This window comes from Lonchura striata, chromosome 3 (assembly GCF_050655825.1).
Source record: "Lonchura striata isolate lonStrDom1 chromosome 3, ASM5065582v1, whole genome shotgun sequence".
Classification (NCBI taxonomy): domain Eukaryota; kingdom Metazoa; phylum Chordata; class Aves; order Passeriformes; family Estrildidae; genus Lonchura; species Lonchura striata.
The window spans coordinates 104,625,527-104,642,671 of NC_140705.1; the positions used below are offsets into that span (position 1 = coordinate 104,625,527).

Below are 17,145 nucleotides of genomic sequence, written 5' to 3' on the forward strand. Positions count from 1 at the left end.
ATCCTCCAGCCACAAAGCCAGCATGCCAATCATTTGGAATGCCCGTCCTCCTCATCAGACTGGGATCTGAGTGGTCCAGTTTTGACCCTGTAGCTCCCTTTCTTGCCCTGCAGTTTACACGGAGCTCAGAGGAAGCTTAGCAAGTCTTATCCAACAGGACTAAGCTTATCAGCACACACTATTATGACAGAATTATGATGACTAGGTAACACCTAGACAGTTTATAAGCATTGAAATCTAGCATCTGGATCTACTCTCTGCAGGAAACATACTAAGTCAGGTTGTAGCAAGGACAACAATATCAAGGAGAGCACATATTTATTACAGTGTTTTGTTTCACTACATATATACTACATACACCACTACATACGTCAAGCCTCTTTAAGCAACAGTTCAAAAGCAAAACACATTAAGTTGTTGAATTTATTTCAACTCAAGATTTTTTAGATTAAAGGTAATCTTTGAAATGAGGCTGAGGGAACTACATCGTCACAAGTAATTATCTAAAGGAAACATCTGAAAAGCACTACACTTTGGGAAATAAGCATATTGTTATCTACACTTCCTTCTCACCACGCTCTTACTTTGCTACAAAAATAAAAGTTCTTTACCTGTTTGTAAGTGCCACTGAGTAAAATCGAAAATCTTGCATTCTTCCAACAAATTGCTCTAAACCTAAGGAAATATACTATAAATAATCTATTGAGCAGAAGGCAGCTTTGCACTGCATGAGAGCACCTTTAATTCAGCACTCAGAAATCTCTCTTGCACAATTACCCCTCCTGAATGAAACCATCTTGGACCTGGACAAAACTATAGAGGGCAGTGACTTAATTTTTTTGATAAAAAAGAATGATTTATAATAACTTTATAAGAACATTTTGTACCTATCTCTTTTCTGATTAGAGAGGTGGCACAGGGATCGGCTCATTAGACAGAAGTAATGAGCCAGTCCATGTGCCACCTCTAATTAGAGAAGAGATACAGTAGGTACAACTGTACCTATCAATTTATACAATAAAGATAAAAAGCATTTTAAATATTCCTTTCTTTTGCATGATTATTTGCTATCCAGCATTCAGAATCAAAACCACAACAAAATACATTTCCAAATACAAACTTTAAGAAACGGGGCACAGAATACTTTCTTGTCCAAAGCCACAATAAAACTCTTTATATATATATTATATACATATATTTATACATATATTTAGAAGTTAACTTCAAATTGTGCATGTTCCTGAAGAGTAATAGTCAGTGTTCATATACCTGCAAAGCCAAGAATTAGTGAAAAGCAACAAAACATCCCCCACTGTTCTTCTATGATCATGTCATGATATAGTACATACAGAACTCTAGGTGCAGATGAAGAGTAAAACTCTCAGGCATTACTAGAGACTGAAAGATTCTCATTCTGCCATGGTTTACGAGAGTATTGATAGAACCGAAGAACACAGCCAGAAACCTTTGGCTCTGTTCCTGACTCTGCAGAGAGAGGAGTGTAGTCTAGTGGCCATGCACAATTCCATTCTGAAACAGTTCCCAATATTTACTCATAAAAAATATAGTCAGAAATTAGTGGAATAAGTCACTTTACTGTGTTATACAGAAGTCATGAAAACCTACCTATATGCAGGAATACATATATTTTTGGTAGATGATCATAATTTATTCTATCTTCCAGCCCATCTTTTGAGAAAGCTAATTGAACAATAGGAATTTTCTTCTGCAGTAAGGTATTACTTCTCAACATATAGATAACGTATAGATAACTTTCAACCACATAATGTGTATTTTATTTTGACTATTCCAGTGCATTCCACTAAAGTACTACAAGATTTACCTGTGAAGCTTTGTCCAATTTGCAGAGTACCATCAGCATCAGCAACTGTTCCCATAAGAGTCCTTGAATCAAAAGCTGTGCTATCATCTTCCCAACCATTCAAGAAGAAACTAATTCGGGTGTGATGCACCTATAGAATCAATGTAAAGGGGCAAACACATGCTTTATCATGAAATCATTTTGATTTCTCTACATTTTTTTGTCTATCATTGATTAACTGATAACATTACCTCAGGCTATTTGTTGTATGTCTTTATTTTTGTTGCCTACTGAAAGGAGTTACCTCTTTTTCATTAACAGATCACCATCCAGATGCAGAGTATAAAATTTCTAGAGGGGTTAAATCAAAGAAGAAGCTACAGCACAGGGATCTGGTGGAGATGGAGGGGAAGAGAGGAAAAGAAGGGTGGGTGTGTATCACAAGGTACAAGGCTGGTTACAGCTCCATCACCACTTTGGGCCATGGGCACATGTTAGAGCTGTCACAGCTCTTCTCATACATCACTTCAAACAGGCCTCAAGGGGCTGCACACCATGCTCAGGATAACCAAACACAAGCCTCCAACAGCCCCCCAAACACCTCCCTAACCCAAGCATGCTTCTTCTACAAGGGCTGAAGGGAATGGTATAGAACTGCCTACATCTGCCTTACACCCACTGGGTAATTCCCTTCCATACAGGGAACCCTTGGCTAGGAATATGCACTCAGCCAGCACCCCAGGGTACTGTTTTCTGCAAGTGCTCCCTTTCCTGCCAATTCATTTTAAATCTGAGCTAACATTCATAGAAATACTTCATGGCATTCTCCCAGCTCCACAAAGTCACAAGATGCTGAGTTTTTACAAAGTTGGGGGGGTTTATTGCATTAGAAATGCTTAGATTTAGGTGACCCAAAATTAGGAAAAGTTTAATAATATAGAGTGTCTTTCAGACTTACATTATATGAAATTCAATACCCTCATTTAAAAAATCCCGGCCCACACAAAATGAAAACCAGAAGTATTTTGGCTATAGTCATGTTCCCATTAATGAAGTTAATTATAGAAATTAAGTCTGACTTACTGAAAACTTTTATATCAGAAAGTTTATTTCCAAAAAAAATTAAATTACTTGGGTTTCAGCACTGTTTAGCTTGCATAAAGCTTTTTTCACATGAGAATCCGGTAGTTTTAAAATTCTGAAACACCATTTTGTTGCTGCCAATTTACAGAGCATTATTTTAATTTTGTAGGTCTGGATGCCTGGTGAGTCATATCTATCAAGGCAAATAAAACTAGAGTGCTTTAGCCCATCTTGACAGTCACTCCAATCAAAAGAAAATAAACCTGAAATTATTGCTTCCATAAGAACAATAGCTATGTGAGGACATAGAAGGTTCACAAGCCAGAATAATTTGTTGCAAGAAAAGGAAAGACGGAACTTATTTACCAGTTAACAAAATACCACCTTGAAAACCACAATATAAGCACACACAATACTACTCTGACAATAAAATCTTTCAAATTTCAGACCAAGATAAATGGACACAATTATCTATAAATCTGAGCTCAGATGATCAGCATCAGTGCCTTGGGCAACATGAACCTATCAGCATTTTAAGAAAGAAAACATGAAATAAGATGGAGGGGTTTGTTTGGCCTTTCTTTTGGCTTCACACAATATTGTACAAATGAATTTTTCCTCCTTAAACTGTACTTTCAAACATACACATGTATGCTGAGCTTTATTGCCATTTCCAGATTCAGTCAATATTTCCCAAATATAGACAGGAATATTCATTGCCCTTCCACTGATGGAAATTTGAAGGCTATTATCATAATTACTAAGCCTTGAGATTTGTTCAAAAAGTTATTGCATATGAGTTTCACCGCTGAAAATACATCTCTCCATTTTAAATTATCTTTTGTGTTGACACATCAATGACCTAAATACAACAATTTCTTTATTTAATTTTAATACAAAGCCCTCTATACATCTGATGCCCTATTTGCAAGAGTCTAAGTATACGTATATATTGTGGTTACACTGCATTTTTTTCTGCATCACATTTTTTACAGCCTGTTACTGTCATTTGGTGTTTGACTGTTATCATCATAAAAGATACAGGCTTTTCTACTTTGTTATTTGTAGCATTATCTCATGTTTTACAACATCTTTGCACAACATGCCTGCACATGAAATATAACTAGTGAAAAGTTCTCAGTGGTATTAATGCATAAAAAAGAATGTGGTTCCATCTCTACTGTCTTTACCCAGCCAAAAGCTGATGAACAGCCAATTTTCCTTTATCACATTAGCACAGCCATGAGGGAAACACATTTGTTCTAGTCAGCTACACTAAAGATACTATTACCAATCTAACATATACATGTTTTATATCAGCAGTATTCTCAGAGTATGAGGGAGCCAACAATATATTAACACTAGCATGACAGTTTATTTAAGAAAAGAAAATTGTCTCTGTAGAGGGACAGAAGTTAGAAATGTATGGCTAAAGCTCAGTGTCACTGGTCTAATAAAGGTAATAATTCTTAAGCTTTCTTTATAGCAGGTAACACTCCTGTGGCAGCTCTGTCATATCATTCAAATAAAAATGTTGCCTTTTACAAGTTTAAGAGTACCTTTATTTTTAGTCAGATATGAAGCATGTTTCCGCTTTCCTGTTTCCACTGTAAAACATTTCTAAGGGGAATTCAGAAATGGGCATGCTCACCCCCATCAGCTTCTTGAAAACTTACTGTCTCAGGCACAGCTTTATAGGACCTAATTCTGCTTCCCCCTGTGGCAAGTGGAGTGTTCACCTCCATGCACCCCATACTAAAATCAGGGGGTCTATTCATGACTGAAGAGCAACAGAATTGGGCCCTAAGTGACCAGGTATTTTTACTTGTTGAAAATAGGTAACTAATGACAATTTTAAATCTCCCTCCCCCCTCCCCCACCACCAATCTCTTTGTATTAAATAGGATTTAGAATAGTTGGGTTTAATATAGCACATCCCCAAGGTAGCCCTAAGCACTTTACAATGCTGAATTGGATATCAGTAGTGCAGTGACTGTGTAAGGCAAAGGCAGCAGTCATTATGCATTTGGCAGTAGCTCAATGTAATGATCCCCCTGCTGGTTATTAAAGGGGGTATGAATATCTGACATGGGAGGAAAATGTAGGAGGGAAACCATGTGTGGTATAAAAAATCCCAGCGGCTCTCCACTGTGGGAGGGAAGGAGGTCTCAAAGTTTGGTGTCAGTTTAGACTGAGCTAAATAAGAAAAGGCTGGCACCAAATGGGCTGTTTGATGTAGTTATTTAAGGTCTCCTGACCATTAGCATTAAATTCCATACAATAGCATGGAACTAAAAGAACACACTCCCTCCTGACTAGGAAAACAGGATTATTCCCCAGTTGTCCTTATTAATAATGTTCAATAGGAATTGGCCCCAAGAGACTAACAGGAGATAGGCAGGAAAGGCTGGGTTTGTGGTTGTACAGATCCCAGGACCAGAAGCCTGGGACATCAGCACTCTAATCCCAGCTCTGCAACCACCTCACGCTCCTGTGCTTCCCCATCTGTCAGATACAGCAAATCACCTCTCAAGGAAGTGGCAAGGATTAGTTACTAAGATCCATTTGCTCAGAAACTACATCAGCATCTGCCAACACAGAACCTAATACCAACTCCAAGCAATGGAAAATCCATTTGATGGTGAACTGAGGTGGTGAAAGATACCAATACTCTTTGTTCTAATAGCACTCTTGGCATGATCTGGAAGAGTTTCAAAGATGAGAGTTACTAGGCTAAAGAGCTGGGAGGCAAATTCCTTCAGTGCATCCCAAATTAAGCTTACAGGTCTCCAGCACAAGCAAACTGTACATGAGAGACAGTAATACCAAATAAAAGCACTTCCTAGCAAGAAAAGCTTCCCTGCCCTATGGGTCACAGAATCACAAAATCACAGTGGGGTGAGACTGGAAGGGACCACAGTGGATCATGTGGTCCAACCTCCCTCTTCAAGAAGGGTCATTCCAGAGAATGTGTGGCACAGGATTGTGCCCATGTTATTATTAATAAAATGAGACAGGTACAGGAAATATATTACAACTTTATTTTCTTACCTAAAGATATGTGCTCTCAGATTCTACCCATGAAAACACAACAATTAAATTTAACATGAATTTTGCCACTCGGTTTGGATCAGGCAGAAGTGTCATGAAAACAAAAGCCAGCATTTTCATGTATTAATTGCTAATAGAAATGCTAACTTCCACCACATTGCAATAATCTGTATGGCAAAAAAAAAGAAACATCACAACCAAATAACCCACTTCAGAGCAGTTGCACTGGCTAAGGGACTATGGCAAAAAGCAGAAGCTCCCTGACTGAAGAATACCATGAGTTTTTTCTTTCTCTTTTTCTCTTTTTTTATAAGCCTTGTATTTTACTGATATTTATAATACAAATTGGTATACCAATGTATAAATAAAGAAATAGTGGAACAGTTACAATTAAGAGCATAATAGGTATAGTAAAAATATGTAGCAGTACAATAAAAATTAACAATATGCTTTTTTCAAAAAATCAAGAAAGCCTTGTATTCCTCATTATCAACACAGAGGCAGAAGATGTTTTGATATCAAGGAAAAGACACAGTTATATTGACTCCATTTTTTTGAACTACAATGACCCTTTCAAAGCCGAAGCCAGTTTGGGGGAGTTCTGGCACCACAGCCTACAAAGTTTTGGCTGTCACATAACAACATTCACATTTATTACCCTGCAATGTACATGTGTGATATCTGGCCCACTTAAGCAACATAGGCTTTTTCTTCACTTGCATTAATCATCCCGTCATCAAAATGTCCTCTTACATATATATAAAGGCAACCGAGACAATTTTAGTCTCTTCCATGTGGAATTGAATCGCACCATTTCAGCCAAAATAAATGAAGTTAACTGAACCTTTTTTCAGTGAACACTATGATCTTTTTGCATTAGTAAGATTTTTCCATTACAAGTCAGTCCTAATATTAATACCACCCATATACCTGATGGAAAATGATTTCTAATAAATAAGATAGGAAGGAGAAACATAGAAAATAACCCTTTATGTTCCATTAAAAAAAAAATCCCTAAGAATCCCTAAATATATCACAGCAGAGCTAAAGATCACTAACCAGTGATCAAAGCTTCATGACACTAAATGACATAGCCAAAAGAGGCATATTTTAATTTGTAATTAATATATGCTTCAAAGACACCTGTTTTTCAGTTAGTATAACCCTATCCTTTATGTTATCTTTCCTATTCCAATATTTATTGGCATGGGAAAGATTTATTAAAATATTACAGATAAATTACAGGAACTTATTTCAAAAAACAATCTCCTCCACTGTTGAGTATATGTTTTTTTACCCTTACTTGTCAGAGCTTTTAGCAATCATAAAATACAGTTTAATCCTAACATTTCCTTTCATCATCTTTTGTTCTAATAATTAGATCACAGTGTCTGGCAAGACAAATTAATAGAACAGAAGGATTGTTTTCCAGATTTGCAGGCCATAAATGAGGAGTTCCACAACACAGGGAACTCTGGCACCAAAAATGAATGGAATAGAGAAAAAGTATTTTCCAGTCATTTAAGCCAAATGATACCAACCCTGGCCTACTTAGTTTCCCAGCCAACTTAGTGATAGCAAGGACTTCAATTGCAACTCCAGCTCTTAGAGCTATTCAGACCATCACACATAGTCTCAGATGGCAGGGGCAGGACTGACACAGACCAAAAATGCATCTTCCAATACTAGGGAATGATTACATTCCAGTACGTGTAATGGACACCATTATTTTCAAATAAGATGATAAAGAAGTTCAGGGATCTAGGAATATACCAGACAGTGAACAAGATTATTAAAAAAAACAGATATCTGCATACTAAAATTTTTTAAAAGCTAATTCTTAAGTTAATGCAAATTTACCTAGTTTACAAATGCAAGTTAAATTAAAAAACTTAATACTAATTAAAACACAGTGTCAGTTTCTCAAATACAAGAAAAAACCCAAATACTCCCCCAAATATGAGAAAAAAAAATAAACTGCAAGAAAACTCAAGTCTGTTTTCATTTTCCTTAAAATAAACCCTATTTGCACAGCAGGCAGTTACTCAGAACTAAAAACAATTATTATAAAGAAGATGATACACAATATGTTTTATGAGAAGCAATTAGGTAGCTATACCATTTATCTATAAGGCATAAAAAAAATGGGGGCAGGGGGGAGGGGGGGAAATTCAATTTATTTTCCAAATCAGCAAACTATCAGCAATGACCCCTCCCTTTACTTGTCTTAAAAACTAAAGCAACTCCAGAATCAATAAAGCTATGCAGGCTTTACAGAGATGGAAATTAAAGCAGAAGTTAGCATAAATGTTTTGCTTAATCTTTCAGAAATAACAAGGAATCAGATTATGAGAAATCAGAAGGAGCTGCAACTCACCTAGCTCAAAAATTACTACACAATATACCGTTACAATCACTTACTGTTGGTATGCTTGTTATAAAACTTTCCTGCTAAACATGGCTTGCTATCCATTAAACTAATCAAGATTCAGAAAACCTTTTTTCCCTTCTAAATGTATTGCAGATTTGCATCAGGAACCTTCTCAATGAGTCCATTCTATAGAAACAGACAGTGTATTAACACATTTTCTCCCAAGGTGAGAAAACAGATTAAGGTTATGACCAAAATGACAGGCCCGTGGCTTCCTTGAATACTTTAATAGAGTCAACAAATCAACAGTCGCCACTGATGACAATAGAGGAAAGAAGACAATAGGTGGAAGGAGGGGAATTAGGGATGCTACTATAATGGTGTAATCAGAAACTTGAGCATAAAAATCTTTTTAACCTTCAACCTGTCTAAATATGCTCTTTCTTGCCTGCTAATATAAAGACATACAGCAGATTTACCACTGGGGGACATGTGGGTTCATGTATTTCTTCTGCAAAAGCAGGTGAGAAACAGAAGTGTAACAGTTAATAAAAGCAAGAGTAAAGGGCTTTTGCATATCAAAGAGAGGAGATGCACACAGGTATGTATTTCAGTACCTTCTTGCATAATTGCAAATCTTGCTGAAGCTGCAATTACAAAGGCTTCCACACAGCTTTAATATTTCATAAATGATTTTCTGTAAAGAGGAAAGGTCAGTGATATGGACTTCAGCAAAATAATTTTGGGGGAAAAACCAGGATGAAACCACTAGCATGAATCCGGGCTTATTTTCAGCTGTCATTTAAACAGAGCTAGTGACCAAAACCACATTGCAGCATTTTATATTTTTTTTTTAAACATCTGAGCACCTATGCATCCCTAAATTGATGAATTAGAAACAGCAGACAACTTTCTGCCACAATTCAACACCTTTCCTCACTGAATAAATTGCAGAATTTACATACCTTGAACACTCATTTTTAAAGGATCCTTCCCTACCCCTCATTTTTGCCTTATTTTCATTCTGTATTATTTGACTAATTTTTACTTCCTCTTGTTTGTCTACTATGTTTACATTTAGCATTAAAAAGAAAAACCAAACAAAAAACCCAAAAAATGTGATAAATGTAGTGAATACAGGTGGGAGCAGATTCTTGCCCCCAAGTATTTTTTTCTCAAACATTAATACAAACAGGGAACAAAACAGTTTAACCTGGGAAGAAGAGGGGCAGGCACTGATCTCTTCTCTCTGGTGATCAGTGGTAGGGCCCAAGAGAATGGCATGAAGCTGTGTCAGGGGAGATGTAAGCCAGACACTGGGACAACATTCATCACCCAGAGGGTGGCTGGGCTCTGGAACAGGATGCCCAGGGAATTGGTCACAGCCAAAGCCTGACAGAGTTCCAGCTCGGGATATTCTATGATTCTTTGACCCCAGGACCCCAAAACTCCTCTACTCCTCCTAACCCTTCAGGTAGTCTGTCAGCCACCTTATGACTGCTTTAGAAAATAAAGAGGTTCCCACAGTTTAAACTCTGCAGATGAGTCAGGATTCCACATCACTCTTAACCATCTTCTACTCCACACATTACTCATCAGCATTAGTACAGAGCCTGCTCCTACACTCCCATATGGCTTAGCAATCCTTAGAAAGCACAAAATGCAGGCGAACAGAAACTTAAAACCTTAGCTGAATGGATAGTTCAAGAATAAGAACTATCACTGTGATGACATTATTGCTAGATATGTTTGGGCAGATGTTTTACGTACATCAAAGTCTCCTGTGGTTTATTTTTTTTTTCTCTCTCTCAGAGATAAAGCTTACAAGCTTTAAAATAAAAAGAGTTAGTTTTTAGTGTTTTACACTTTGCATTTATTGTTTTTTATCTGGAATGAAAATTGAGACAACAGAGGGAATTTGGCAGATCTAAAGCTTGGCAAGAGATAATGAATTTATGTAGCAAACATATGAGAACAAGGATATGTCAGGAGGAATTTGTCTACGAACTTGTTCTCAAACAGACCAGCAAAAATGCTAATAACCATGTTAATAGGGACAGGGGGTTTGTGGGAGGGAGGGCTGTGGAAACTAAAGACTATCCAAGAGGACAAGCCAGTTCAGACAATTTATCCACATAACACTTGACAGACAAATGGCACCTTCTGTACCAGCAAAAGGACTGCCTGGACGAGTTTGCCAGTGAGGCTGGTGTTGCTCCAGCTACAACCTTGTCACAATCTCAAATCTTCAGTCTGTTTTTAGTTGGTTTGCCCAATAGCAAATGCAAAAGCTACACTCATAATAAAATAGATTTTATCTGCTCTTATTAAATGATTTTCTCACATTTCTAAATTCCTCTCCTTCCATATTCAAATACTATACTACCTTCACATGGCAAAAATGTAGATTTAAGCTGTAAGAACTCCATGTCCCCAGGCAAACCCAAATTTACCCCTCTGTATTTTAAGCCCTTGAAGCAACTTAGCTGCAAGTCTGAAGGAAAAGAACAGATGATAGAAGCAAGGTGCAACACTGGCTGCTACAGAGGTTTCAATGTGATGCTTTTCACCCATCTTTGGTTCTCAGGACACACAGCATTTTACAGGAAGGAAACAAAGAGGGCTCCAGGTTTTTCATTGCCACCACTAACACAAGTAACAATATAGTCAGGGACTTTATTATGATGATTTTCAAAAAGGTGCTTAAGTTACCATCCATGGTTAGGGGAAATTCCTTTAACTTTCAACCACTCTGTCATTTTTAGAAAGAAGACCTGCCAATATAGTTCTAGGCCGAGATTTGTTATCTAGCTCTTGCAAAAATTACAGAGTCAACTCTGTCCCCTCACCAGAACACATCAGTCTACCTGAAATATGCAACTAGAAACATTTTAATTTAAGTATTTTATTTTGTGTTCATTCATATCAAAATTCAAGGACGCTGCAATCCTATTCTTCACTGAGAGGCAGAATTTAAAAAAAATCTCCCTTTCAGAACCTCCTTAGGCTCTATAGGAAAATCACCTTTGCCTTTAAGAACAGAAACTGAATTTGTTAGTGAGAACAATATATGTACAAGGTATTTGGTGTTAAATCACTGATCCTTTCTTCAAAATCAGGATGCTGCTTTAAGCTGACTAGGAACTCACAGAAGGAAATGCTTTGAAATAATTCGAAAGTTTGATTCTTCAGTATGTTCCAAATGATGTTTCAAAGCATGTAAGTTAACCATAAACAAGATCAACTAACTGAATCAAGGACTGAAACTATTTTAATCCAGACTATTTTAGAACTGTTGTGAGAAATTGCAAGGAAAGATGCCTTTCTTTGCAAAATTTATAGAGAATGCTAACACACACCAGTATTTGATGACACTGTGCACAATTTTGTTGCAGAATCCAGAGGATTTTAACTTTCACTAACATAATAGCATAAGAACACCTGTGCTGACTATATTTCCCTGCAGGCCAGAAATAGAATACTAGAAAAACATTCCAAAGAGAATAATGCTTTTTCATCTTTGCTTATATCCTCTACCTCTTTTTTTTTTCTTATCCTCTTCCTGTTAGACTTTGACAGACACTTTTCCAGAAGTTCCTGATTAAAAAAAAATATTCCTTCATTAGATAGCTTTTGAAATTAAAACTGCCTAAATGGGAAAAAAACTCACCATTTTCAAAATACTGAAATTGACTCATCACAACATTCTATCCAGAGATAACAAGTGGAGTGACTAGTATTTCAGCTGTGAGTTTATTTAAATGTAGACATACACATGCAGTATTAGGAAGGCAAAAACAGGATATGAAATAAACATAAGGCATCAGCTCTAAGCTCACTGTCAAGAATACACCAAGGCTTCTAACCACAGAGTTCAGCTGAAGGTAACTATCTGTCAAATGTAATCTGTGCAAGTGAATATGCTTAAGCTGGTGCTATGAATCAACCAAAATTGCTTTGGTCTTATTGACATTCAATTGCAAGAAGTTGCAGCTCATCCAGTCCAATAGACATCTGACAACACCAAGAGTGCTTCAGTGACAGAAAGCTTTAAATATAGATGCAACTATCATCACAATACACATGGAACTAAACTTTATGATCCCTCATGCCATCTTCAGAAACAGAGCATCAGCTGAATACCGTAAGACCACATGGTCATCCTCTCTGCCTGCTGCCAATTCCTGCAGTTAACAAATCACTGCAATTTAAAAAAGAAAAAAGAGAGAGTACAGATTGACAGAAATAGACCATTCAATCCTCCACCAATGTCCTATTAAATCTCACTCCAAAATCCACTTCTGCCATTATAATCATTGTTCACCTTTTAAAAATAAAATGCAAGATCAGAATTTGTTCAAACTGTTTGCATTAGTTAAGGGGCAGATCTTCAGCTACTACAAACTGCCTTCAGCTTCAGCAATGTCACTTTACACCTGTCCAGATTCAGACCTCAAATAAATTTATTTTTTTCCTCATATCTGTTCTTTACACCTTGAAACAAGATGGCTGATAAAGCATGTATGTGGGAGACTGAACAATAAAGCAACTTGCATAGAGGATCCCAAAAGCAGACACAATTTGTGTCCTAACCTTAACACAAAAGAAAGGAATACCACTTGGAACCATGTATGTGTTTGTTTCACTCTTGTCTCCCAGAGAAATCCTGCCATTTCAGCAGTAGATGTTCCAGCACAGTGTTTTTCTAAAGATTTTCATATATCCACACCATCTACATGAGTTGTTACATACCCCATGCTTGCCCTTCCCAGCTCTGGCTTCCCTTGCCACACAGTGAATTGAAATCATCCCAGATTCACAAACAGACAAAAGAAGTAGGGAAAGAAAAATTATGTCTACTATATACAGCTTGCAAACATGTTTAAGGGGATGCACAGTGTGTTTTTGGGGAGAAGAGGGGAGAAAGACTCCTGCCCATGTTATGAGCACTCTGAGCAGTTATGCTCACACTCTGAGAAATGCAGTGAGAAAAAAACAAGAGACCTGAGGAAGGAATTTCATCAGGGGACCACAGCGACAGAACTATCTTAAAACAGAAGGGCTGGAGAAGATAAAGGGACAGCAGAAGAAATGGTAAAGAACAGGGAAGGGGAAGGAAAAAGCCTAAGGTCGGGAGGGGCAAGTTGTCTCTTTGCCTTTCCTTCTTTTGCCTCAGGCCCATATCGGCCTTTCCTTTTCTTGACTTAACTGGGATGAATTTTAATTGCAGCCTCTCTACGTGTTTTATACACTATGTACTCTCTACTTGTGTGGAGTGGATTTCCCATTCATCACAGGATTGCAGGCAAAAACCCCAGGAGCATTTTGCTTTCCTTCAAAGTTAGCTTTGCTAAAATCAATAACTTTAGGGCTGCTTCACCATCTAGCCCAAACCCCACAGCACAATTATTTCAAATTTCATGATTTTTGATAATTTGATTTTGCTTCTTGTCTCCACATACAGATTTACATTTACAGCTTTTCCATAAATGTGACAATATTCTCCACTGCTTCATTAACAGTATAAAGATAGCAATCTTATAGCAACAGCAGAAACAAGCTCTCAGTTGTAGTTTTAACAGAATTCATATCATAAGTGATCTCAACAATCTCTCTCCCTGCTGTCTTCTCTTCAATACACCAGCATTCTTCAAATCAAAGTTCTGGTTTTCTTAAGGACCATTGCATGTCTTAAATACTTTGATGGCCAGGGTTTTTTTTCTGATCACCAGCAAGTCTGGTACAACAGCCAAGAATCACAACTACACTAAACTGTCCTTAGCTTGCATGCAAACCACTAACTTAGCTTTTAAAAAATGTAGTTAAAGAAAAAACTTTAAATGGAAGGGGTAAGAGAAGGAGTGTTTCCTACTGCAGATGGAGTATTACAGCTCAGCAATACTGTTACATCTCTTTCAGCTTAATATTAGCTTTTCCTTCACTGAAACTGTGTATCTTGGCATTTTAAATCCCCCTTCATTTTCCTGGTTGTCTGTCTTATTCCAATAATATCTTTCTTATCCTTGAAAACATGTCACTCCCATTCAGCAGTCTTATTACATATGCTCCTAGCATTTGTATAAAAGATATTTAGCTTTTCTCTTTGCCCTCCTTTACTTTTCTTTTTCACTATCTCCTACACTGTTAATCCCTTCTCAGTGGGAAATGGTTTTCCTTCAATCCAAGTCTTTCTTGTCATGCATAGATCCACTAGTTCAGTTCAAATTCCCTGAAGAACAACATAAATTTAAAAAAAAAAAGGGAGGGGGGGGGTGTAAGGAGAAAGGAACCCTGAATGCTCCTGAAACAATTAACTCTGTTCAAGATTAAGCCATTTATTAATATAAAATTGACCCTAAACAGCAACAGGAACACAGACTGATCCACAAGTCAGTCTACAAGCTTAAGAAAAACTAATAGCTATTTCAAGAACAAAGCCTTTGAGATGCAAAAATGCAAGTGACAGCAAGGAGAAGGATTCAAAATAAGAAATTGTTCATTTTTTATATGGGGTTCTTTAGTAACTATTAAAAACTGAGTGATTTTAACCCATACTCAGTTATCTGATAAACCAGGCTGGAGACAAATAAAGAACAGTGTGAAAAGAGACAGCTTTTGAAAGGGTCTGTATTTTAAAAGAATCAGTATTTTAAAAAGTAAACACTGCTTTAGAATCAACGTTGAAGCAGAGATTAGTGATCCTTTTGCACAGAGTAATCATTCTAAGTATAGATTGGCAATTTTCACTTCATCTTTTGTTGACTGGTAGTTTGAAAGTATTTCATTAGTATGAAGAAGTATTAAAATGGTTAATTACAGGTGTTTCACTTTCTACCCCAGCCAGCACTGCACCAATATCCTTTATTGCCACAGTGTCAATAAAGCTGTATAAATCTGTTACTGATACCTCAGGACAGAACGAACACATCGGGGCAAGGGAGTGGCTGAGAGAAGCCAAGAGAGCAAAATTGCATATACAGATTCTGTTAGAAACTAAAGTAATTAAGAAATAAGCTTTGCTACAACTATTATTTTAACCATGGATCAAACGCTACTCTTTTTACATGAAAAGCTTTAACAAGTGACACCTGTGCTGTAAATGAGTTCCAAACAAAAAAAACATGAGAGGATCCTAGTCACCACATCTGAAAATGTATGAACAATTGCTTTCTTGCTGCATAATGACTCTATTTTCCCCAAATCACTGAAAAAATCCAATCTAACATTCGATGATCATTACAGTAACATGAAAGGAGACAAGTATTAAGGATTCAACAAGCTGCTTTTCAGTAGCTAAAAGTTACACAGACTTACCACAATTAATTGAAGCAAAAGGTCAGAAAGTACATTTTAGATAATCTTGTAACAATGCTTATTTTCTCTCTGGCCCCCATTTAAAAAACAGCAAAACCACTGATTCAGAATTTTCACGAATTACTTGTAATCATGTAAATTAGGGATGAGATGTGGATGTCAAATGAAATGTCCCTTCTGAATAAAGTCTTCTGCTTCACTAGTCAAAGAATAAGCAGATACCTGCACAAATGAGGGGCGCTGTTATTAATGTACAATTATTAACCTTTTATGACACTATCAGCTGCATATTAAATTCTAGTCTTTTAAACTGATTATATCTGAAGATTTTGCACCATTTTACACCACTCGGTACTATGACTCCTAAGTCATTCCCCAATTTAATGCAAGAATACACTGGTTCTACAAAACAGAGCTGAACAGCTCTGCTGGGACTGAAAAGTTGAAAATCCATTCCTCTGTCTTTTTTGGAGGATGATTTACATAAGAAGAAAGCAATTATTTCTGCCCTCTGAATGCCTTGTCACAGAAAGTTCCGTGTATCCAGTTAAGGGATTTTTGCAAATAAATTCTCATCTCTTCTTTCAGGGCTTAGTTTCTTTTCATGGTCAAGGAGCCACAAAAGTCTGTCTTTGATTCTTTTCATATTCTTCCCTACAACCTTACTTCAGGCCTTTCCCTCCTCCTCTGTGCCCTGCTTTCTTCCATCCATCACAAAGTCCTTTAGAAATGGTCATTCAACTACTCCTTTGTACTGTAACTCTCTAACATTCTTTTTTATGGCAATTCACTGTAAGCTTCAATTTTCATTTTTTATAATAACTGCCTTTTTCTAGAGTTCCTAAGCATCTTAGCAGCCAAGCTTTGCCAGAGATCCAGACTGTGCTGTTAATTGCACTCAGACCAAAATGGACTTTGGAGGACAGTGTTTTGGTAGCTTATTGTCAGTAGTTTATTTGTGGAAAAAGTTAAATGAAATAATTTATGCAGCAGCTCCTTCAACTATATTTTGCTAGAGATGGTCCAGAAGCTGACCAGGAGAGGCTGCTTATCAGGTTCATAGTGATCTCCTGAGCATTTTAGAGTACAGGCCTTGAGTTAAGGCACAGAAAAGCCAGGAAGATTACTGAACAGCACAGATGAGGATGTCAATAAACACAGTTTAAGGAAAAGGATAAAGGCCCTTCAAACATAATTAAATGCACTCAAAAGTCCAGCAGAAGAGTGGCAATGCAACCTGTTACATGCATAATTACCTGACTTACAGACAAGAGGTACATACATAAGGCACAAGTAAGTAGCAACCAGAAAAGGTCAAAAAGACAACAGACTTTTTATTTTGACCAGTCCTGATTTCAATCCCATGGGACATAGTTATCAAACTGGAAAGACAAAGGCACATACCTCTGAGTACTGAGGATAAATCTTCAAGGGTAATTTCAACGTAAAGAAACAGAAGTTTGAAGTTCTGAAATGTCAGATTAGGAGCAATGTTGATGGTTTG

The 17,145-nt window shown here is 37.0% G+C and overlaps 1 protein-coding gene across 12 annotated transcripts in view; it reads right to left on the reverse strand.

Moving 5' to 3' along the window:
* Window positions 1-17,145, reverse strand: part of USH2A (usherin) — a 391,259-nt gene that overhangs the window by 340,528 nt on the left and 33,586 nt on the right. For 9 of the 12 annotated variants that reach the window (XR_014954513.1, XM_085577109.1, XM_085577108.1 and 6 more), the window contains 2 exons: window positions 1,844-1,973; window positions 612-675 (listed from right to left, as the gene is read on the reverse strand). The exons of 2 other annotated variants lie outside the window; for them this stretch is intronic. Coding sequence is in view for 8 of the 10 variants with exons in the window: in XM_085577109.1 (XP_085433235.1) it covers window positions 612-675; window positions 1,844-1,973 (194 nt within the window). In the remaining 2 variants the exon portion in view is untranslated. Of the gene's footprint in view, window positions 1-611; window positions 676-1,843; window positions 1,976-17,145 lie in introns of those variants that run through there. One more of the 12 variants, XM_085577114.1, reaches the window with a different exon arrangement.